Source organism: Bubalus kerabau, chromosome 16, assembly GCF_029407905.1.
Source record: "Bubalus kerabau isolate K-KA32 ecotype Philippines breed swamp buffalo chromosome 16, PCC_UOA_SB_1v2, whole genome shotgun sequence".
NCBI lineage: Eukaryota > Metazoa > Chordata > Mammalia > Artiodactyla > Bovidae > Bubalus > Bubalus kerabau.
The window spans coordinates 39,299,960-39,323,988 of NC_073639.1; the positions used below are offsets into that span (position 1 = coordinate 39,299,960).

The window sequence follows — 24,029 nt, forward strand, 5'->3', positions numbered from 1 at the left end:
TATGACAGAATGATTTCTGTTTGTTTGCAAGGCAAACCATTCAATATCACAGTAATCCAAGTCTATGCCCCAACCACTGATGCCAAACAAGCTGAAGTTGAATGCTTTTATGATGACCTACAAGACCTTCTTGGAAGAAAAGCCATGACCAACCTAGACATATTAAAATGCAGAGACATTACTTTGCCGACAACGGTCCATCTAGTCAAAGCTGTGGCTTTTCCAGTAGTCATGTACGGCTGTGAGAGTTGGACTATAAAGAAAGATGAGCACCGAAGAATTGATGCTTTTGAACTGTGCTGTTGGAGAAGACTCTTGAGAGTCCCTTGGACTGCAAGGAGATCCAACCAGTCCATCCTAAAGGAAATCAGTCCTGAATATTCATTGGAAGGACTGATGCTGAAGCTGAAACTCCAATACTTTGGCCACCTGATGCGAAGAACTGACTCATTGGAAAAGACCTTGATGCTGGGAACGATTGATAGCAGGAGGAGAAGGAGACGACAGAGGATGAGATAGTTGGACGGCATCCTGGACTTGATGGACATGAGTTTGAGTAGGCTCTGGGAGTTGGTGATGGACAGGGAAGCCTGGTGTGCTGCAGTCCACGGGTCACAAAGGGTCGGACATGACTGAGCAACTGAAGTGAACAAGGCCTTCTAGAACTAACACCAAAAAAAGATGTCATTTTCATCATAGGCGACTGGAATGCATAAGTAGGAAGTCAAGGGATAACTGAAGTAACAGGCAAGTTTGGCCTTGGAGTACAAAATGAAGCAAGGCGAAGGCTAACAGAGTTGTACCAAGAGAACACACTGGTCATAGCAAACACTCTCTTCCAACAACACAAGAAATGACTATACACATGGATATCACCAGATGGTCAATACCGAAATCAGACTGATTATATTCTTTGCAGCCAAAAATGGAGAAGCTCTACAAAGTCAGCAAAACAAGATTGGGAGCTAACTGTGGCTCAGATCTTGACTCCTTATTGCAAAATTCAGGCTTAAATTGAAGAAAGTAGGGAAAACCACTAAAACATTCAGGTATGACCTATATCATCCCTTATGATTAAACAGTGGAAGTGACAAATAGATTCAAGGGATTAGATCTGATAGACAGAGTGCCTGAAGAACTATGGATGGAGGTTCGGGACACTGTAGAAGAGGTGGTGCTCAAAACTATCCCCAAGAAAAAGAAATGGAAAAAGGAAAAATGATTGTCCAAGGAGGTCTTACAAATAACTCAAAAAAGAAAAAACGCAAAAGGCAAAGGAGAAAGGAAAGATATACCCATCAGAAAACAGAGTTCCAAAGAATAATAAGGAGAGATAAGAAAGCCTTCCTCAGTGATCAAAGGAAAGAAATAGAGGAAAACAATAGAATGGGAAAGACTAGAGATCTCTTCAAGAAAATCAGAGATACCAAGGGAGTATTTCATGCAAAGATGGGCACAATAAAGGACAGAAACAGTATGGACCTGCAGAAGCAGAAGATACTAAGAAGAGGTGGCAAGAATACACAGAAGAATTATACAAAAATTATCTTAATGATCCAGATAATCATGATAGTGAGATCACTCACCTGAAGCCAGACATTCTGGAGTATGAAGTCAAGTGGACCCTGGGAAGCATCACTACGAACAAAGTTAGTGGAGGTGAAGGAAATCCAGCTGAGCTATTTCAAATCCTAAAAGATGATGCTCTGAAAGTCCTGCACTGAATATGCAAACAAATTTGGAAAAGTCAGCAGTGGCCACAGGACTGGAAAAGGTCAGTTGTCATTTCAATCCCAAAGAAAGGCAATGAATGCTAAAGAATGTTCAAACTACTGCACAATTGTACTCATCTCACAGGTTAGCAAAGTAATGCTCAAAATTCTCCAAGCTAGGCTTCAACAGTTTGTGAACTGAAAACTTCCATATGTTCAAGCTGGATTTAGAAGAGGCAGAGGAACCAGATATCAAATTGCCAACATTTGTTGTATCATGTAAAAAGCAATAGAATTTCAGAAAAATATCTACTTTTGCTTTACTGACTATGCCAAAGTCCTGACTTGTGTGGATCACAACAAACTGTGGAAAATTCTTAAAGAGATGGGAATACCAGACCACCTTACCTGCCTCCTGAGAAATCTGTATGCAGGTCAAGAAGCAACTGTTAGAACTGGATATGAAACAATGGACTAATTCCAAACTGGCAAAGGAGTACATCAAGGCTGTATACTGTCACCCTGCTTATTTAACTTATATGCAGAGTACATCATGGGAAATGCTGGACTGTCATATGAAGCACAAGCTGCAATCAAGATTGCTGGGAAAAATATCAATAACCTGATATGCAGATGATACCACCCTTATGACAAAAAGCAAAGAGATACTAAAGAGCCTTTTGATGAAATTAAAAGAGGAGTGTGAAAAATCTGGCTTAATACTCAACACTCAGAAAACTAAGATCATGGCATCTGGTCCCATCACTTAATGGCAAATAGATGGGGAAAAGAGTCATAGACTTTATATTCTTGGGATCCAAAATCACTGCAGATGGTGACTGCAGCCATGAATTTAAGACACCTGCTCCTTGGAAGAAAAGTTATGACAAACTTAGCATATTAAAAAGCTTTGCCGACAAAGGTCGTGTCCGACTCTGTGCGACCACCTAGACGGCAGCCCACCAGGCTCCCCCGTCCCTGGGATTCTCCAGGCAAGAACACTGGAGTGGCATTTTAACACATGCACAAGTGAAATATTTGACAACAAAATAACTAAGGGCAAAAGATAAAATAATGGCATTAAAATGTTATATTAAAAACTTGTATTATTTGGGAGGTGCTAAAAGAATGAAGTTTAGGTAGACTGTAGTAAGTCAAGTTTGTATACTAAAATATATGGTAACCTCTAGAAGAACAGTATACTAAAAAGTAATAAAGGAGAAAGTATAATATTAAAAATATACCTTAAAAAGATAAGAAAAAAGGAATTAAGGGAAACTATAGGAACAAAGAATAAATGAGACAAATAGAAAACAAATAGCAAGAAAAAAGATTTAAATAAAATTCTATCAATAATCTTATTAAATATAAATAAACTAAAATCTCCGATTAAAAAAAAAAAAGATTACAATTTAAAATAAAAACCAATCCTAACAAATGTATTGGAAGTTTGGAGTTAGAGATGCAAACTATTATATATATAGAATGGATAACAAAGTCCTACTGTGTAGCACAGGGACCTATATTCAATATCCTGTGATAAACCATAATGGAAAAGAATATGAAAAATAATGTAAAAAAAGTTGATCCTATTACATTTTTTAAAAAGATATAAAAGTAATCATTTTAACAAACATCTATTGACTACCAGTTTAAAACAAACCAATCCTAAATATACAGATTGGTTTAAAATAAACCAATCCCAAATATACAGTTTATTAAAAAAAATACTTCAAATAAAAAGACAAAAAAAGGTTAAATGTATAAGGATGATAAGGATATATAATGCAAACACTACTCAAAAACAAATTTAAAAATCCCCTGAAATATAGAGCTAGCTTTATTAATTTTAAGAAGGGGACATTAAACAAGATTTATAATCAGAGATAAAGAGAAGAATTTCATAATGATACAAGACTTCATTCCACAAGAAGATTTAGTAATTCTAAATCTGATTCATCAGGTAACTCCACGGTTTCAAAACGTATAGAAGACTTCTGCTTCCAGTCTTGACAGAGCAATTAGTACCAGACTAATCTTTCTCTTATAAATAACTATTAAAGTAGAGCATCAAAGAACAAGCAGCAGAAAATGTGATGCCTAAGAAACCAGACATAAAGTTGAGCCTTACACAGATCATAGCAGCCTCATGGAGCTCAAGAATCAGAGAATTTCAAGGTTACTGAAGCAAGTGAAATCTGTGGCACAACATACTGGAAATATAAGATAGTGGTACAGAGAAGGTGCTACAGAAGTATGTATAGAAAATTCATTCACTCATTTGTTCATTATTTTGTTGAATACTAAGCTGTGTCTATTTTAGTAGTGAGAGTCCACAAGACTAGACAAAGAGAAGCTAACAAGCAAAGAATGTATACTGAAAAACTGACCTAAACAAGCACTGAAACTTCCATAGAATTAGAATAAGCTCCATTTCCAACAAGCCAGACTAGAGAAACTTGTTGAACAACTTGGGAATTTCGTAGAAGCCCTAGAAAGTACCTTAGAAGTTGGACTAATTTCTAGAAGGCTTAAAAGCAAGCCTTGAAAGGTTATTCACAAATAAATTAATTCCATTCCAAAACAAAATTAAACATTGTCTAAAATAAGCCAACAAAACACAGAAAGTCAACAATGCAGCTTCAATAATATCCAGCATAAAGCAATACTGAAGGAAAACGTGACCTATAACCAAGAGAAAAATAGCTCAATAGAAGCAGAAAAAAAAAAAAATGACAGAGGTGATGGAATTAGCTATTATAAATATGTTCAAGATTTAAAACTCAAGTTGAACACAATGAGGGGACAAATAGGGAATCCAACAGAAGCGGAAACTATAAAAATGAAAACTATTTAAAAAAAACCTTCAAAAATGAACCAAAGTCCTAAAACAGAAATGTTAGAACTGAAAAAAAACATGAAATTTAAAAATTCACCAGGTAGACTTAACAAGAAATTAGACACTGAAGAAGTTCAATGAACTTAAACACATTATCCTAGATAAACTATCAGAACAAAGAACAAAGAAAAAAGTAAACTCAATGATTCACTGGATAATATCAAGTGATTTAACATATATGTAAATAGAAGTACCAGAAAAAGAGGACGGAAACATATTTTGAAGAAGTAATGGTCCAAAGCAATGGAAATTGAATCTATAATTTAAACATTCCTGTAAAGATGGTACAAAACAATGGAAATTGAGTCTGTAATTTAAAACATTCTCATAAAGAAACTCCAGGCCTAAACAGCCTTTCTGTTACATTCTTTTATATATTAAAAAAAAATACTAACAATATTATATAAGCAATGTGAAAGTATAGAAAAAGAAGGGACGCTTCAAAAATCACTCTATTTTTGTTGTTGTTGTTGTTCAGTCGGTCAGTCCTATCTGACTCTTCGCAACCCCATGGACTGCAGCACACCAGTGCTCCCTGTCCTTTACCATCTCCCAGAGTCTGCTCAAACTCCTGTCCATCGAGTTGGTGATTCCATCCAACCATCTCATCCTCTGTTGTCCCCTTCTCTTCCTGCCTTCAATCTTTCCCAGCATTGGGGTCTTTTCTAAAATTACTTCAAAAATCACTCTATTAAGCCAGCAAATCTTGACACCAAGCTAACATTTTCAGTTCAGTTCAATTTCAGTCTCTCAGTCATGTCCAACTCTTTGTGACCCCATCAACTGCAGCACACCAGGCGTCCTTGTCCATCACCAACTCCTGGAGTTTACTCAAATTCATGTCCATTGAGTCTGTGAGGCCATCCAACCATCTCATCCTCTGTCATCTCCTTCTCCTCCCACCTTCAACCTTTCCCAGCATCAGGGTCTTTTCAAATGAGTCAGTTCTTCACATCAGGTGGCCAAAGTATTGGTTTAAGCTTCAGCATCAGTCCTTCCAATGAATACTCAGGACTGACTTCCTTTAGGATGGACTGGTTGGATCTCCTTGCAGTCCAAGGGACTCTCAAGAGTCTTCTCCAACACCACAGCTCAAAAGCATCAATTCTTTGGTGCTCAGCTTTCTTTGTAGTCCAACTCTCACATCCATACATGACTACTGGAATATTTTAAGAAACAGCAAACAGAAGCCAATAACTCTGCTAAACACAAATGCAAAAACCTTTAACAAAACATTAACAAAAATAAATATTATATATAAAAGGTAATATATGTGACTACATTGGATTTATGCCAGGAATATAAAGTTGATTTGATATTTTTTAAAAAAATATATAATTCATCACATACAGAAAAAAAGAGAAATTCATATAGATTACATGAATCAATGCAATTGATGCATAAAAATCAGTTAAGGAAATCAAAATAAAAATAACAGTGCTCAGAAAACTAAGAAGATAATTTCCTTAACTGAATACCTTTATCACAAAACTAGAGACAATATGTTAATGATGAAAAATGGACCACTTTCCTCCTAAGTTTAGGACTAAGACAAGGGTGCCCATTACTATTTCTATTCAATGGTATAGTGGCTGCTGCTGCTGCTAAGTCACTTCAGTTGTGTCTGACTCTGTGCGACCCCATGGACTGCAGCCTACTAGGCTCCTCCGTCCATGGGATTTTCCAGGCAAGAGTACTGGAGTGGATTGCCACTGCCTTCTCCAAATGGTATGGTGGAGGTTCTAATACATGTAGTAAGACAAGGAAGAGAAGTAAAAGAGAAGAAGAAGTAAAATTAGCATTTTTCATAGATGTGATTGTAAAAATAGAATGTCCAAAAGGATCTGAAACTACATATATTAGAATTAATGGGCGAACATAGTAAGATTACTAGTAACGAGCTTAGTATACAAAAATGTCAACTGTAGTGTTATATGCCAGAATCAGAGAATATTTTAAAACAGTGCCATTTGCAATAGCACCAAACAATATCAAATGACTGAGAATAAATGTTATAATATATATATATCTTGAAAAGAAATATGAGAAATTAAGACTTAGATAAATGAAAGGATCTACCGTGTTCATGAATTTAAGACTATTAATTCTTCCTAATTTTATCTTCAGAGTTAATGCAATATGTTTGTGGTGGAGGGGATGGTATGAAACCAAAAATGTAAAGCTTAAATTTATATGGAAATACAAAGAGTGTAAAATAGCCAAGACATTCTTGAAGAAAACCAAAGCTGGAGGGCTTGTATTACCAAATAACAAGACATTAAAAAGCTCATAATAATTAAGCATAGTTGGACAGAGCAGCAGAAAAGAATAATACCAACATATATAAGGTTATGGGAGAAGGCAGTGGCACCCCACTCCAGTACTGTTGCCTGGAAAATCCCATGGATGGAGGAGCCTGGTAGGCTGCAGTCCATGGGGTCGCTAAGAGTCAGACATGACTGAGTGACTTCACTTTCACTTTCCACTTTCATGCATTGGAGAAGAAAATGGCAACCCACTCCAGTGTTCTTGCCTGGAGAATCCCATGGACAGAGAAGCCTGGTAGGCTGCAGTCCATGGGGTCTCACAGAGTCGGACATGACTGAAGCCACTTGGCAGCAGCATATAAGGTTATATCAAATGTACAACTTAACTCAGTGGGGAAAGAATAGTCTTCAATAAATGCTACTAGACTAACTGGATACATACATATTTTTAAAATCCGTAAGTATTATGTCCGAAAAAAGGGAAAATAATAAGTATTGACAGAATGTGGAGAAACTGATTCCCACAATTTGTGCACTGACAGGAAGAATTTGAAAAAAGATGGAGAAATGCATCTTCAAGATGGCAATGCAGGAAATTCCTGAACTTACCTTCTCCCATGGACAGTCCTAATCTACAGCTATAACAGAAAAATTTCCTCTGGAAACAAAACTAAAAATCAGCAAAACGATTTTGCCCTTCACATTAGGTAAATGAGAGGGATGTCACATCAAAGTGGGTAGGAAAAATGAAGACATAATTTTACCACAGCTTCCATCTATTGTGAGGTGATCAACAACCAGGAGGGAACTAAAAAACCTGAAGCTTCTCACTGAGCAGCAGAGGGTTCATACCCCATACTGGATGCTGCAACTTTTAAGACCAGCACCAGGGTTTTGAGTTCTTCGAATACCTGAAACAGACCTTCAAACATTTGAAAACAATGGTGCTTGTACCCATGAGACTCGAGTTGTGGCAAAATGTGGGCTTCTGTACAGATTCACCTACTCCAAGGCCCAGTGCAGAAGCAGTCCTTTGCAAAGTGCCTAGACTCTACATAAATGAGATTCATGTCCTAATTTTAAAGCACTGGTCTGAGGGGGAGGGCCCTGTTAAGATACTTTTCCAGGAACAGAGGCTGGTGGGAACCATTTTCCTGCTTCCATTCTGATTTGCTAAAGCCAGAGGACACCACTCACCCTCCCTCTGCTGTGCTTCAGAATGCCAGTATCTCCTGGAGGGGAGATTCCATACACACCTGCTGCCCTGGGATTTTTATATCTGGTGACCCAATTTTCATGGCTCCCACACAGGGGATACCCTTTGACCACCTATCTCTAGAGACTAGGCATCTATCACACAGGGCACTGGACATGTTTCAGACTGAAATAAATACTCAGTCTTTCTGACAAAGAGGCCCATTCCCTTGTCCATGAACTCTGGTCTCAGGAGAAGGCTTCTGGTTTGACACACTTATAGGGATCTACAGAGGTGTTCTCAGGGAACGCCAATGGATGCAATCTTCATGCTCTCCCTCTGCCTCAATTCAACTCACTCATATCTTAGAAAAGGGAGCTCATAACCTTCTCTAATGCTCTGGTTTTTGCAGCTGCCACCCTTGATTGTCTGAATGTGGGAGTGGGGTGAGATTGGAGGCAGGCTTGCATTCTTGGGTACCACAGGACTGTAACATTGGAGAGACAATTCATGGCAGCCCACTCCCGAGGCACTACACAGAAAGAAGACTGAAATATAGCCCCAGACTTCCTGTGAAAGATGCCTACTTGCTAGTCCTGGACTTTTGGCCTTAGGTATAGGCTTTGGGTTTGGCACACTTCTAGCAGGAGTCCCCAACACCTGCTTCCGCCACACCTGCTGCAGCCTGTTAGGAACTGGGTTGCATAGCAGAAGGTGAGTGGTGGGAGATTGAAGCTTCATCTTTTGCTCCCCATCATTCACATTACTGGAAGGACTGCTGTTGAAGCTGAAACTCCAATACTTTGGTCACCTGATGCGAAGAGCTGCCTCATTTGAAAAGACCCTGTCGCTGGGAAAGATTGAAGGCAGGAGGAGAAGGGGACGGCAGAGGATGAGATGGTTGGATGGCATCACCAACTCAATGGACATGAGTTTGGGTAAGCTCTAGGAATTGGTGATGGACAGGGAGGACTGGCGTGCTGCAGTCCATAGGGTCGCAAAGAGTAGGACATGACTGAATGACTGAATTGAACTGAATTGAACTCACATTATTGCCTCAACTATCTGCTTACTGCCTGAAACATCCCTCACCCCACCACCACCATCCATGGAAAAAATGTCTTTCATGAAACCAGTTCCTAGTGCCAAAAAGGATGGGGACCACTGATCAACAGGATATGAAGGTGCTCTCAGGAAATGAAGGTCAGAGAAATTCACCTTTGTACTCTCCCACAGCCCTGCTACAGTTCAACGGTATCTCCCTAGAAAGGAGCTTATATACTCGTCTGGAGCCCTGATTTTTATTAATGCTGCCCAGGGGACATCTCCAGATTGTCTGGACCTTGGGGGGTCAGTAGGGCTTAGGGTCCCACAAAACTATATATATTTGTATACTTTAACTGCTGCTGTTTGAGGCTTTGGATTACAATCAGCCTAGATTCTATGCCCTGAGATCTCCCACTTTGGGACACCCAATCTTGGTATACTCCCATTTACTGGGATGTATTAAAAAAGGCTTCTTGGATGATCAAAACTAACATTACAAATTAATATATGCAGTGCAATTTAAATTACTACTCAAAGTAATTCAAAGATCTTAAATGGCAATATCAACTTTCTAGAAATAGTACATCTTTTTAAGCTCTACCATCATGTAACAATATAAATTATAGCTTAGAAAATAATCCCGATTTAAAATACCATAAAGAAAGGGATTTCAGGCTCAGGAGAATTTTTATCAACAGAAACATGCATGTTATTTGTAGAAACAAATACTGTTCTGGTAGTCAGGACGTTCTTTTGGTACTACTAAAACTATTAAGCTAAACAAAAATATTTTTGACATACATTATAACACAAGAAGTGACAGAGTAGAAACGTGTACTTTAAATCAACTTAATTTATAGTATGGTATCAGGGTCAAAAGATTTCTAAAGAGGAAATTCTCATGCTTCCTGTTTACTTAACAATATTCTTTCTCCTTTCTCACATCAAAGAATAGTCATCTTATCTAGGAACCATCAATTTCAGCTCATTCTCAAAGAAAATAAACTTGCATTTGAAAGTCACAGTGATCCTTCATTAACTGTTATTATGAAGTGAAGCTGGACAACATTCATATCCAGTCCCCATCAATATTTTTAAAGTATTTATTACCTATTACATGTACATATTATCCTAAAATTATTTTTCACAAATTTCATCTAAGGTTTTCTTAAAATAATGCTCACTTTACCTCATGTGCAAAATGAAATATAATTATCTAAAAATACTTCCCAACTAAAAAATTGTAAGTTTCTGTAACATATAATTAAATGTCTGTTCTACCTTAATAGGCAATTACTTAATATATGATCAATACACTTTTTAAATTAAAATGTTTAGAATACTGCTTTTTAACTTTTTCATACCATGGCACAGATAAAAAACTGGTGTTACTGAACATGAGAGTAAATAATGGGCTGACTAAGGACAGAGTCAACTGTCCAGGCTTCAGCTGTCACTGGACCTGAGGTCAATTCCTCTCATGAGCACACCAAAATCATAACTATTTACACAGCAATCACTGATGAAAAAGACTGGAACCTACCAGAAAAGATCTTCTACAACTTAAGACATACAGAAGGAACAAGATGAGTAGGAGGGGAGGATTTTCAATAGAGTCAAGTCCAATGCCCCAGGTGGGGAATCCAGATTGTTGCACAGGTTCTCCCACAGGAGTGGGAGGTCTGAGACTCACATCAAACACCCTGACCCAGCAATCCTGCACCAGGAAGACGAGCCCCTAGAGGATTTGGCTTGAGTTTCAAGAGTACAAGAGGACTGGGGAAAACAGATTTCACTCTTACAGCACACAGGAAATCTCACACACTCTGGGGCCCAGGACAAAAGCAGCAATTTGACAGAAGCCTGGGTCAGACCTACCTGCTGCTCTTGGAGAGTCTGCAGAGATGCAGGAGACATGTATGGCTCACACTGGGGACACAGATGCTGGCAACAGGCAAGCCTAAGAGTGCCTTCTACCAAGTGGGATACTGGTGCTGACAGGTGCCATTGTGGAATCATCTCTCTAGCATATTAGCCCCAGAACCCAGCCCTGCCCTGGCCCAATATCTTGTAGGTACCAGTGCTGGCACGCTTCAGGGCTAGCTGCTAAGTGGGGAGGGATACAGCTCTACCTAGCACTAAACAGGCTGCCTTAAGACCCAAAGAGCCCACAGCAGTCTCTGGTCATGGACCAGCACACAAGCCCCAAACACAGCTCCTCCTACTAGTGGGTTGGCACCAGCCCCCAAATCTCCTGGGCCCCAGTTCTGCTCCCAGGAAGCCTGCTCTAGCTTCTAGGCCAGCCTCATCTACTCAGGGGTAGACATTAGACACAATAAAACCACAATCCCACAGCCTGTGGACTCAAGTCTTCTGGACTCAGCAGGCCAGACTCTGCCCAAAAACACCATCTAGGCAACAGCCCTGCCCACTAATAGGCCAGCACAAGTTTTGGAACACCCCGGACCCCTTACCAAACTGAGTCAGGAACCAGTCACCCCAACAACAATCTAATACCTAGGTCCTGGGTCTCCTGGGTCCAGGGACTCCTAGGTCCTGCAACCAGACTCCAGGACCTAGCTTTGCATGTCAGTAGTCCTTCACTAACTTCAGAATGTGGTTTCACCCACTAGTGGGCAGGCAACAGCTTTGGAGTTTTCTGGACCCTGTCTCTGCCCACCAGGGAGCCAGCACTAGCCCCAAGGCCCCCTGGGGTTCTGGAGTCAGCCACCATGTGACCCAGCCCCACCAACCAGAAGCCAGCAGCCTGTGTACAAGGCCTGACCTGGCAATCAACTGGGCTAGTGACCAATTAAGCCCACAAGACTACCCACATAGTCAGCCCACCACAACAGAAGGGCCCTGCAGCCCTCAGAGGGAAGACAGTTCAGATGATCAGAGGTGGTGTGCTGCTGGGATGCATAGGAGGCAACTTCTCCAAAGTCAGGAAACATAACTAACCTAACAGATACATAAGTTCTTATTTGTATAAAATAAAAATGTAGGCAAAATGTGGTGACAGAGGAAGATGTTCCAGATGAAGGAACAAGATAAAGCCCTAGAAGAAGAACTAAGTGAAGTGGAGTTAGGCAACCTAACTCAGGGTAGTGATCATAAAGATGATCAAAGAACTTGGGAGAAGAATGGATATGTAGAACAAGAAGTTACAAGTTTTTAGAGTTAGAAAATATAAAGAACCATCAAAAAGAGAATAACATAACAACTGAAATGAAAAATACACTAGAAAGAATCAATAGTTGATTAATGATACAGAGGAACAGATCAGCAAGCTAGAAGACAGCAGTAAGAAATCACGGATCATTTGATATTGAACAGAAAAAAGAAAATAGAAGGAAAAAAATAAGGACATCTTAAGAGACCTCTGGGACAACATCAAGCACACTAATATTCACATTACAGGGGTCACGAAAGAAGAAAAAAGAGAGAACAAAGCTGAGAACATATATATAAAGACATAATAGTCGAAAACTCACTAATCTGGGAAAGGAAACAGACATTCAAGTCCAGAAAGCATGGTGTCCCACCCCACACAGGAATAACCCAAAGGTGAACACACCAAGACATATTCTGTCATTAAAATGACAAAAAATAAAGATTAAAAGCATCAAGGGAAAAGCAACAAATAACATATAAGGGAACTTGTATAAGGCTATCAGCTGACATTTTAGCAGAAACCCTGTAGGTTGGAAGGGACTGGCACAATATACTTAGTGATAAAAGGACAGAACCTACAACCAAGAAAACTTTACCTGGCAAAGCTCTTACCCACATGTAATGGAGATATCAAAAGTTTAACAGATAAGAAAGAGGTAAAAGAATTCACTACCACCAAACCAGCTTTACAAGAATTGGTAAAGGTATTTCTCTAAGTGAAAAGGAAAAGGAGAGCTAGAAGCATGAACATTAAGAAACAATAAAACTCATCAGTAAAGGCAAACATACAGTAAATCTAGGAAATCACACACACAAAGCTAGTAGACAGGTTAAAAGACAAAAACAGTAAAATCATATACATCCACAATAAGCAGCTAAAGGATACACATGTATTTCAGAAGTAAAATATGATATAAATATAGTAATCATAACGGGAGGTGAGTACAAATGCAGGGCTAAAAAAGTGCATTTAAAATTAAGAGACCAGCAACTTAAAGCCATCATATACATGTACATAAAACTTCTATATAAAAACTTCATGGTAATCATAAACCAAAAATCTGTAATAGATACACACACAAAAAGGAAAAGGAATTCAAAAATAACACTAAAGATAGCCATCAAATCACGAGAATGAAAAAAAAAAAAAAAAAAAAAGAAAAAAAAAAGACCACAAACAACTAAAATAATGGCATGAAGTGAAGTGCTAGTTTCTCAGTCTTGTCTGACTCTGTGACTCCACGGACTGTAGCCAGCCATAACTGGCTGGCTGGCTCCTCTGTCCATGAAGTTCTCCAGGTAAGAATACTAGAGTAGGTAGTTGCTCCCTTCTCCAGGGGATCTTCCTGACCCAGGGATTGAACCTGGGTCTCCTGCATTGCAGGCAGATTCTTTACCACCTGAGTCACCAGGGAAATAATTACCTTAAATGTAAATAGACTAAATGCTCAATCAAGACACAGAGTGGCTGGGACTTCCCTTGTCCTGTGGTTGAGATTCTGTACTTCCAATGCAGGTGGCATAGGTTCAATCATTGATCAGGGGATTAAGATCCCACATGCTGCTAAGTATCCCACACACACCCCAGAAAAGAGTGGCTGAACAGATAAAAAAAAAACATGACCCATTTATATATTGCTTATAAAAGACTCACTTCTGATCTAAAGACACAGACGGACTGAGAGTGAGGCAATGTAAAAAGGTATTATTCTATGCAAATGATAATTAAAAAAATACTTAGGGAATAATACAGGGTGGCAATACTTATATCAGACAAAACTGACTTTACAATAAAGACTATTACAAGAGACAAAGAAGGACACTACATAATGATCAAAGGATCAATCCAAGAAGATGATATAACTGTAAATATATATGCACTCAACATAGGAGCACCTAAATACATAAAGCAAATAAGAACAAGTACAAGGGAAAAAAAATCGACAGGAACAGAGTAATAGTAGGAGACTTCAGCACCCCACTTACATCAATGGACAGATCATCCAGACAGAAAATCAATAAGTAAACTCTGTCCTTAAATGACACATCAGACCAAATGAACATTAGATATAAACAGAACATTCCATCCAAAAGCAACAGAATACAAATTTAAAGTGCATATGGAACATTCTCCAGGAGAGATCACATACTAAGCTGCAAAAGCAGCATAGGTAAATTTAAGAAAATTGACATCATATCAAGCATCTTTTCTGACTATAATGCTATGAAACTAGAAATCAACTACAAGTGAAAAAAAAACCTGAAAAAAACACAAAAGACATGGAGGATAAACAATATGCTACTAAATGACCAATGGATCATTGAAGAAATCAAAGAGGAAATTAAAAAATACCTAGAAACAAATGAAAACAAAAACATGATGATCCAAAACTCATGGGACACAGCTTAAACAGTTGTAAGAGGGAAGTTTAGTGATACAAGCTTACCTCAGAGAACAACAAAAATCTCAAATAAACAACATAACTTTAAACTTAAAGGAAAAGAAGAAAAAAAACAAATAAAACACAAAATCAGTAGAAGGGAAGAAGTCACAGAGTTCAGAGCACAAATAAAAACAGAGACTAGAAAATAAAAGATCAATGAAACTAAAAGCTGGTGCTTTGAAAAGATAAATAAAATTGATAAACCCTTAGCCAGACTTACCAAGAAAAAAGGGGGAGAGAACCCAAATCAATAAAATCATAAATAAAAAAGGGAAGGTTACAACCAATACCTTAGAAATACAAAAGATCATAAAAGACTACCAGGAATAACCAAATGCTAACAAAATGGACAATCTATAAGAAATGGGAAATTTCTTAGAAAGTTACAATCTTCCAGAACTGAACCAGGAAGAAATACAAAATATGAATAGAATAATTACCATACTGAAACTGAATCAGCAATTTAAAAACTCCAATAAGTAAAAGCCCAGGCCCAGACGGCTTCAGTTAACTTCTACCAAATATTCAGAGAGGGGTTAACACCTATCCTTCTCAAACTATTTCAAAAAACAGGAGAGGAAGGAACACTTGCTAACTCTTTCTATGAGATCAGTATCACCCTGATACCAAAATCAAAGATATTACAATAAAAGAAAATTATAGGCCAATATCACTGATAAACATAGATTCTCAGCAAAATATTAGCCAACTGAATCCATAAGCACTTTAGAAAGATCATACCACCTTGATCAAACAGAATTTTACCAGGGATGCAAAGATGGTTCAATAACGACAAATCAAACAATGTGATGCACTATATTAGTAAAATGAAGAATAAAAATCATATGATCATCTATCTCAATACTGCAAAAATCTCTTATGACAAAGCTCAGCACACATTTATAAGTTTTCTCAACAAAATGGTTATAAAAGGCACATACTTCAACATAATAAATCCCATATAAAACAAACTGATAGCCAACATCACTATCAAGGGTGTAAAGCTGAAAGCGTTTCCTCTAAGATTAGGAACAAGACATGCATGCCCATTCCTGCCACATTTATTCAATATAGTATCAGAAATCCTAGCCACAATAATCAGAAAAGAAATAAAAATTACCCAAATTAGAAAGGCAGAAGTAAAACTGTCACTGTCTGCAGATAACATGATACTATATAGTACATCAAAAATCCTAAAGACGCCATTAGAAAACAACTAGAGCTCATCAATGAATTTGATCAAGTTGCAGGATACAAAATTAATATACAGAAATTGGTTATATTTCTACACACAAACAAGAAACAGAAGCTAAGGAAAAAATACCACTTATCATATCAAAAAGAGTAAAATACCAAGGAATAAACCTACCTAAGGAGGACAAAGACCTGTATGTGGCAAACTATAAGACATTGATGAATGGGGGAAAATATTTGCAAATAGTATGACCCACAGAGGTTAATATGCAAAATAAATAAACTCTTTACAACTCAACATCAAAACAACAACCTGATCAAAAAATGGGCAGAAGACCTGAATAGGTATTTCTCCAAAGAAGATATACAGATGGCCAATAGGCATATGAAAAGTTGCTCAACATTGCTAGCCATTTGAGAAATGCAAATCAAAACCACAATGTGCTATCACTCCACACCTGTCAAAATGGCTATCGCCAAAAACCACACAAATAGAGACTTTCCCTGGTGGTCCAGTGGTTAAGAATCCACCTGCCAGTGCAGGGGACACAGGTTCCATCTGGGACTATCCCACATGCTGTGGGATAGACACTGAAGCCCATGCACCCTAGGGCTCATGTTCCACAACAAGAGAAGCCATCATAAGGAGAAGCCCGTGCACTACAGCAAAGAGTAGGCCTTGCTTGTCACAACTGGAGAAAGCCCTCACAGAGCAATGGAGACCCAGTGTAGCCAAATAAATAAATATTTTTTAAAAAGCACACAAATAACAAACAGTGGTTAGGATGTGGAGAAAAGGGAACTCCCATATACCATTGGTAGGAATGCAAACTGGTGCAGCCACTGGGAAAAGAGTATGGAGGCATGTACCCCAGTATTCATAGCAGCATTATATATAATTGTCAAGATATGGAACCAACCTAAATGTCAATCGACAGATGAATGGATAAAAAAGATGTGATGTGTATACACATGCACAAGTAGAATACTCTTTGTAACCCCCATCACTAGGCTTCTCCATCCATGAAATTCTCCAGGCAACAATACTGGAGTGGGTAGCCATTCCTATTTCCAGGAGATCTTCCTGACCCAGGAATCGAACCCAGTCTCCTGCAATGCAGGCAGATTCTTTACCATATGAGCCACCAGAGAAGCCCCAAAAGAATCAGTTCAGTTTAGTCACACAATCGTGTCTGATTCTTTGTGACCCTATGGACTGCAGCACGCCAGGCTTCCCTGTCCATCAGCAACTCCTGGAGTTTGCTCAAACTCATGTTCATTGAATTGGTGATGCTCTCCAACCATCTCATCCTCTGTTGTCCCCTTCTCCTTCCTTCAGTCCTTCCCAGCCATCAGGGTCTTTTCTAAGGAGTCAGTTCTTTGCATCAGGTGGCCAAAGTACTGGAGTTTCAGCTTCAGCACCAGTCCTTCCAATGAATATTCATGACTGATTTCCTTTAGGATTGGCTGGTTTGATCTCCTTGCAGTCTAAGGGACTGTGGAAGAGTTTTCTTCAGCACCACAGTTCAAAAGGATTGACTCTTCGGTGCTGTTTTCTTTATGGTCCAACTCTCACATCCATGCATGACTACTGGAAAAACCATAGCTTTGACTAGATGGACCTTTGTCAGCAACAATGTCTCTGCTTTTTAATATGCTGTTTGTCATAGCTCTTCTTCCAAGGAGCAAGTGTCCTTTAATATCATGGCTGTAGTCACCATCTGCAGTGATTCTGGAGCCCAAGAACATCAAGTCTGCCACTGTTTCCATTGTTTCCTGATCTATTTGCCATGAAGTGATGGACTGGATGCCATGATCTTCGTTTTTTGAATGTTGAGTTTTAAGCCAGCTTTTTCATTCTCTTTCACTTTCATCAAGAAGCTCTTCAGTTTCTCTTTGCTTTCTGCCATAAAGGTAGTGTCATCTACATATCTGAGGTTATTGATATTTCTCCCAGCAATCTTGATTCTCCTGGCAATCTTGAGTCCAACTTGTTTCATCCAGTCCAGCATTTCTCATGATGTATTCTGTATATAAGTTAATTAAGAAGGGTGACAATATACAGCCTTATTGTACTCCTTTCCCATTTAGGAACCAGTCCATTATTCCATGTCCAGTTCTAACTGTTGCTTCTTGACCTGCATACAGGTTTCCCAGGAGGCAGATAAGGTAGTCTGGTATTCCCATCTGTTTAAGAATTTTCCAGTTTGTTGTGACCCACACAGTCAAAGGCTTTAGCATAGTCAATAAAGCAAGAGTGGGTGTTTTTCTGGAATTCTCTTGCTTTTTTCTAAGCTCCAACAGATGTTGGCAATTTGCTGCTGCTGCTAAGTCACTTCAGTCGTGTCCAACTCTGTGTGACCCCATAGACAGCAGCTCACCAGGCTCCCCCGTCTCTGGGATTCTCCAGGCAAGAACACTGGAGTGGGTTGCCATTTCCTTCTCCAATGCATGAAAGTGAAAAGTGAAAGTGAAGTCGCTCAGTCGTATCTGACTCTTAGCGACCCCATGGACTGCAGCCTACCAGGCCCCTCCATCCATGGGATTTTCCAGGCAAGAGTACTGGAGTGGGGTGCCAGGCAATCTGAGTACTGCTCAGCAGTAAAAAATCAAATGCTACTCAGCAATAAAAAAAGAATGAAAATGCTATTTACAACACTGTGGATAGACTAGGAGACATGTTTAAATTCATAATGATACTAAAAAGCACTGTTTGGTCAACTTTAAAGGATGACAGAGAACTATTCAAAAAACATAAAGAAAGAGAAATAATCCATTCTTTTCTGTACCAACTATACCTCAGTAATTAAATAACTGAGAAGTGGACATTTTTAAAGTCAAAGCATTCCAGGTAATGAGACAATTTGAGTATAATCCGCAATCCCTAATAATGGATTTAGACAAGACTCATCAATGATGGCTACATCACAAAAGATAGACAACCCAGAAAGCTTTCTAACAGAAAGCACACAATACTGCCTGTGAAGTATTTTTGCTAAAAAATTAAACCTGAATTTACTGTTTTCTGGAAATACAGAGGACAGACAAATGTTAAACGATACCAAGGAGATAAAAGCAGCAAAAATAAGATTGTGAGAAACTCTGCAAAGGACCCAGTTTTTTCAAGAACTAAGTTAAAAGAAAAAAATAATGAGAAGAAATCTGTAGATTAGTAGATATTTAACAAAAATTTAAATTCCAATACATGGAGGTAATTTTGATTCTGATTCCAAAAATATATACAACATTTATGAGATGGAGAATTACTATTAATTTTTAAGGTATACTAATTGAATTTTGTATTAAAAAGTGTTCATAGTTTACAGATACATATCAAAGTATTTACAGATGAATGTCTGATATCTATTCTAATATAATCTATCTTTGGGAGGTATATATGGAATGAGATTGCCATGCTTTAATAAGCTGGTGTGATGGGTGCTACTTTCTATTTTTGTATCTCTGAAAATTTCCATAATAAGCAAAGAAGACATTGTGAAATTGTGTTTCAGTGTAGGTCACTTCCCTATAAGAAATCTTTCATGAACTCCCTCTGCCTACCAAACTGAGAACATCTTCTAGATTCATCTCTCAACATCTTCCATCCTGTGTTCTAAATTCTAGACTCAAACACTGTTAACATTATCCTTCTAATCTTCGCTTTATCATTTCCAAGTGGAATGCACTCTCTTTAATTTCAGCCTTCTAAATTTTACCCATCCTTCAATGTTTGCCTCAGATAACAGAACCTTAGAGCTAAAAAGAGGACCTTAACTTAGATGCAATTAGTTTAATGGGTTTTGAGCAACTTTAGAAGTAGAGGTTTAGAAGTCTAGCTTTACTTTTCCCAACTGAACATTTAAAACAAATGAATTTTACAGAAAATTTTCTTTCTGTATTGAAGAATAGCTTAACCCTGATCCTGCTGCATAAATGTATTTCATAATTATCAACTTTTCAATATAAATCTTTGACAAATATCTGCCACAAATATTTTATTGTGCTTATAAATTAAATACTGTGCTCAGAATGCTTATAAACTAAATGTTACTTATGATTTATGTTAGAAAAGAAGCTTGCTTTTCTTCAAACAAAACATTTTGTACAACCCAATACATATTACAGAGAAAAAACAATAAGCATTTCCACTTTTGATGAACCCTGAAGCCCTGTCAAGCTTCCATCCCTGAACAAAGAATAACAACCACTAGAACCAATTTCATCCTTGCAAAGAAAAAAACCTGAGCTACAAAAGATTAAATAATCTACAACTGTCAGAGTCATAATAGCCAATGTTGGGTTTCACATCTGTATCCTACCCTTTCTGCTAAATGACTGCCTTCTACTAAACGTCATCTCCTTTATTCTTTATCTAGCTTATCCCTCTTGAGATACAATCTTTCTCCACTTCAAAATACCATATATAAATTAAGTAGACATAATGTACAGAGACACTCAGTGACAACTTGTTGAAGAAATCAGTAGTCCTTACTGGATCCTGTCTGTAAAATAGCTGGGTATATGTTTTACCTAACCCTTAAAATTAAACATTTTTCTTGAGGAAATAAATTGTCTAACATGATCTTTCACTATTTAGGCAAATGTTACCCATTTTGTGCTTTTCCTAATTTAGACAAAAGCAAAATATCCACAGATGTGAAGAGCCAAGAAAAGATGAAACATACTGTATATTCACAGGAAATTTACTATCAAAGAGAGGTTAAAGTAATAGAAATTAAGGCTGTAAATTAGCTGTGGAAGGAATCAACCAAGACAAGAAACTGAGAAGACTTAATAAGGAAATATCAATTCAGAAAAAAACACTAAATATCATCTATTTGATGGAAATTAAACTTATTATTAATAATAGTATATGTATGCTGACATGAAATTGCTCATATTTGATCGTTTTTTACCTACCCTCTCCCCTGAAATGGCAATTTCACGTGATTCAATCTATTAATAAATACAGAATCCAGTCTACTGAAAGACATGTATGTCTTTCCATCCAGGATGACTTCAATGTTCATCAACTAAGCTCTATTATACTTTTAGAATAGACAAAAAACAAACCCCAAAACTAAAAAACAACAAGAAGCCCTACATTAATCTTATCAGAAATTATAATAGTTCATCTTGGCTAGAGTTGGAGTGAGACCTAGTAGTTTGATAAAGATCCAAGCTAAGGGGAACAAAGTCTTGAGAGTCAATGTTTAATCCATCTGTGATTTAATCTAAGGAAGAGATTTTAAGAAAACAAACTCAATTTCACTAAAGATATATATCCTAACCAAGAGTAACTAAACTTTCTCTTTTAATCTAGCTATATAAACAAATACAAATATAAAGCTAAACAATATTTTATTGACCTATTATTAGAAATTCTTACTAATCTAAATTATAAAGAATAACATTTGAATGGATCTTACAGAAGACCTGAAAATAGGTAATCTTAAAACATTTATAATAATCCTTTACTAATCAGAATAATTTATCAAAGTACTCCCTAACATGGTTAACATTTCTCTGAATTTTTATGTTCAATTTGATTTCATAAATTTCTCTGACATGAGAAATGATGTTTTAATTACTATTTTTTACTATGATTATTGGCAAATATTAGACATTCAAGTGTCTGTTGCTTTAATCAACAAATGAGTAAGAATTATTATTTGTATTCTTGGATTCCAATTTTTAATTAAAAAAATTTTTGAGTGAGACACCAGGACACAGTGAATATCTTTGCTGAACAAGTGACTTTAAAGTACAAAAATTAAAAGAAATTTTCTTTTAAATTACAAAATGGTAATGGCTTTGTAATGTCTATAAAAAATACAAAATAGCTACATAATGAAGCAGGTAATTATTAAAAAAAAGTTCAAATGTTTCAACGTAAATTGACATAAATATTTACCAATTTTTAGCAATCTCTGAACACTGCTATAGCAAGACTGATTTTGAAAGCTGAAAACCACCAATATTTAGTAGTCAAAGCACACACAAAAAAGATTTTTAATATGACAATGGATTGCTTAATTCACATACTAAATTGCTCTATACAGGGAGATTTCACAATCCAGGAGCCATAGCCATGTTGCTGTAAGTAGGATTTCAACAAAGTTTTAGCTTCTTGATAGGATCCAGACATACGCTACAGAAAGAAAAAATAGTAAATTACAGAATATAGGCAGAATTTGGCTTATGAAAAGAAATTAATTAGCCTTAATCATCTTTCTTTAGTTTGACATTATAAACATTATGAAAAATCTTTCTGAATTTCCATTTTCTTCAGTATTGTTTCTGAAACTAAAAATTCTCCTTCTCAACACTCCTAAGAGATAATTTTCCTTCTTTTTTAATATTTGCAATTAAAAGAGTAATGATACTCATTACAGAAAACTTGAAAAAGAATATACAAAGAAGTAAAAAAAACTCGCTTATAATTCCCAAACTATAGATAACTAGAATATTTTGGCTTATTTCCTTTTACTTTTTAAATAAACATACTGATAAACTTTAAAAAAGAAAAACCAGCTTTATTTAGGTAAAATTTGTATACCATAAATTCACCCACTGGTAAATTCACCCATTGGTAAGTGTTCAGTTTGATGTATTTTTATGAAATTGATATAGGTGTGCAACCATCACAGTCCAGTTTTAAAATAATTTCATTACATGTAAAAAGTTCCACTGTGCTCATATACAGTCAATCTGTACTTCTAAGCCCCAGTCTCAGGCAATCATGAATCTACTTTCTGTCTCCAGAATTTTGCTTTTCGTAGAAATTTCATAGAAAGTGATTAACATAGCATGTACTCTTCTGTGTCAGGTTTCTTTAAATTATCATACCATTTTCGGATTCATTCCTGTTGTCTGATGTATCAGTTTGTTCTTTATTGCTGATTGGTATTCCATCAAATTGATATATCACATTGCTTATGCAGTCACCAGCTGATGAACATTTGTGTTGTTTCCAGGGCTTGGCTACTATAAATAATGATGCTGTAAACATTTATGTACCAGTCTTTGGTGGATATAAGTTTTTGCTTCTCCTATAAATATCAGTGGGAGTGCTGGATCACATGCAAAGTATACAAAACAAACTGCCAAACTGTTTTCCAAAGTATTTTAAAACCTTTTACATTCCCATCAGCAGTGAAAGAGGTTTCTAGTTTCTCCGCAACAACATGCAGTACAGCCAGACTTTTGGATTTTAGTAGGTGTGAAGTGGTATCTCACTGTGGTTTGGTTTTGCATTTCTCTAATGACTAATCAGGATGAACACCTTTATATGTGTATTAGCCATTCACATATATTCTTTACCACTTGGAAAAGTTGAGTGGTTTGTCCACTTGATGATTTGTAAGAGTTCTTTATTCTAGATCCAAGACCTTTGTCAAATGTATGATTTTAAGTATTTTGTTCCATTCTGTGGCTTACGTTTTCATTTTCTTAATGATGACTTTTGAAATGCAAGTTTTAAATTCTGGACTCCATCCATTTTTTCTTTTATGGATTATATGTTTGATGCCATATCTAAGAAAAATTTGCCTAACGCAGGAAGACAAATTTTGTTGTTGTTGTTGTTCAGTTGCTAAGTTGTGTCCGACTCTTTGCAACCCCATGGACAGCAGCACGCCAGGCTCCTCTGTCCTTTACTACCTTCCAAAGTTTGTCCAAACTTATGTCCATTGAGTCAGTGATGCCATCTAACCATTTCATCCTCTGCTGCTCCCTTCTCCTTTTGCTGTGAATCTTTCCCAGCATCAGAGTCTTTTCCAATGAGTTGGTTCTTCACATCAGGTGGCCAAAGTTTTGGAGCTTCAGCATCAGCCCATCTAATGAATATTCAGGGTTGATTTCCTTTAGGATTGACTGTTTTGATCTTGCTCTCCAAGGGACTTTCAAAAGTCTTCTCCAGCACCACAATTCAAAAGCATTAATTCTTCGATGCCTACCCTTCTTTATGGTCCAACTCTCCTAGCTGTACATGACTACTACATGTACATGTAGTTTGTACATTGTTTATACATGTATAAACCATACCTTTGACTATATGGACCTCTGTTGGCAAAGTGACATCTCTGCTTTTTAACA

General features: G+C 37.2%; 1 protein-coding gene across 2 annotated transcripts in view; it reads right to left on the bottom strand.

Annotated features, from left to right (window-relative positions):
* The window catches only part of ADAD1 (adenosine deaminase domain containing 1), a 78,143-nt gene that overhangs the window by 5,138 nt on the left and 48,976 nt on the right, over positions 1 to 24,029 (bottom strand). Inside the window, exon 12 of one of the 2 annotated variants that reach the window (XM_055549883.1) lies at positions 21,978 to 22,083. In XM_055549883.1, the coding sequence (XP_055405858.1) occupies positions 21,978 to 22,083 (106 nt within the window). Of the gene's footprint in view, positions 1 to 21,673; positions 22,084 to 24,029 lie in introns of those variants that run through there. The other variant, XM_055549882.1, reaches the window with a different exon arrangement.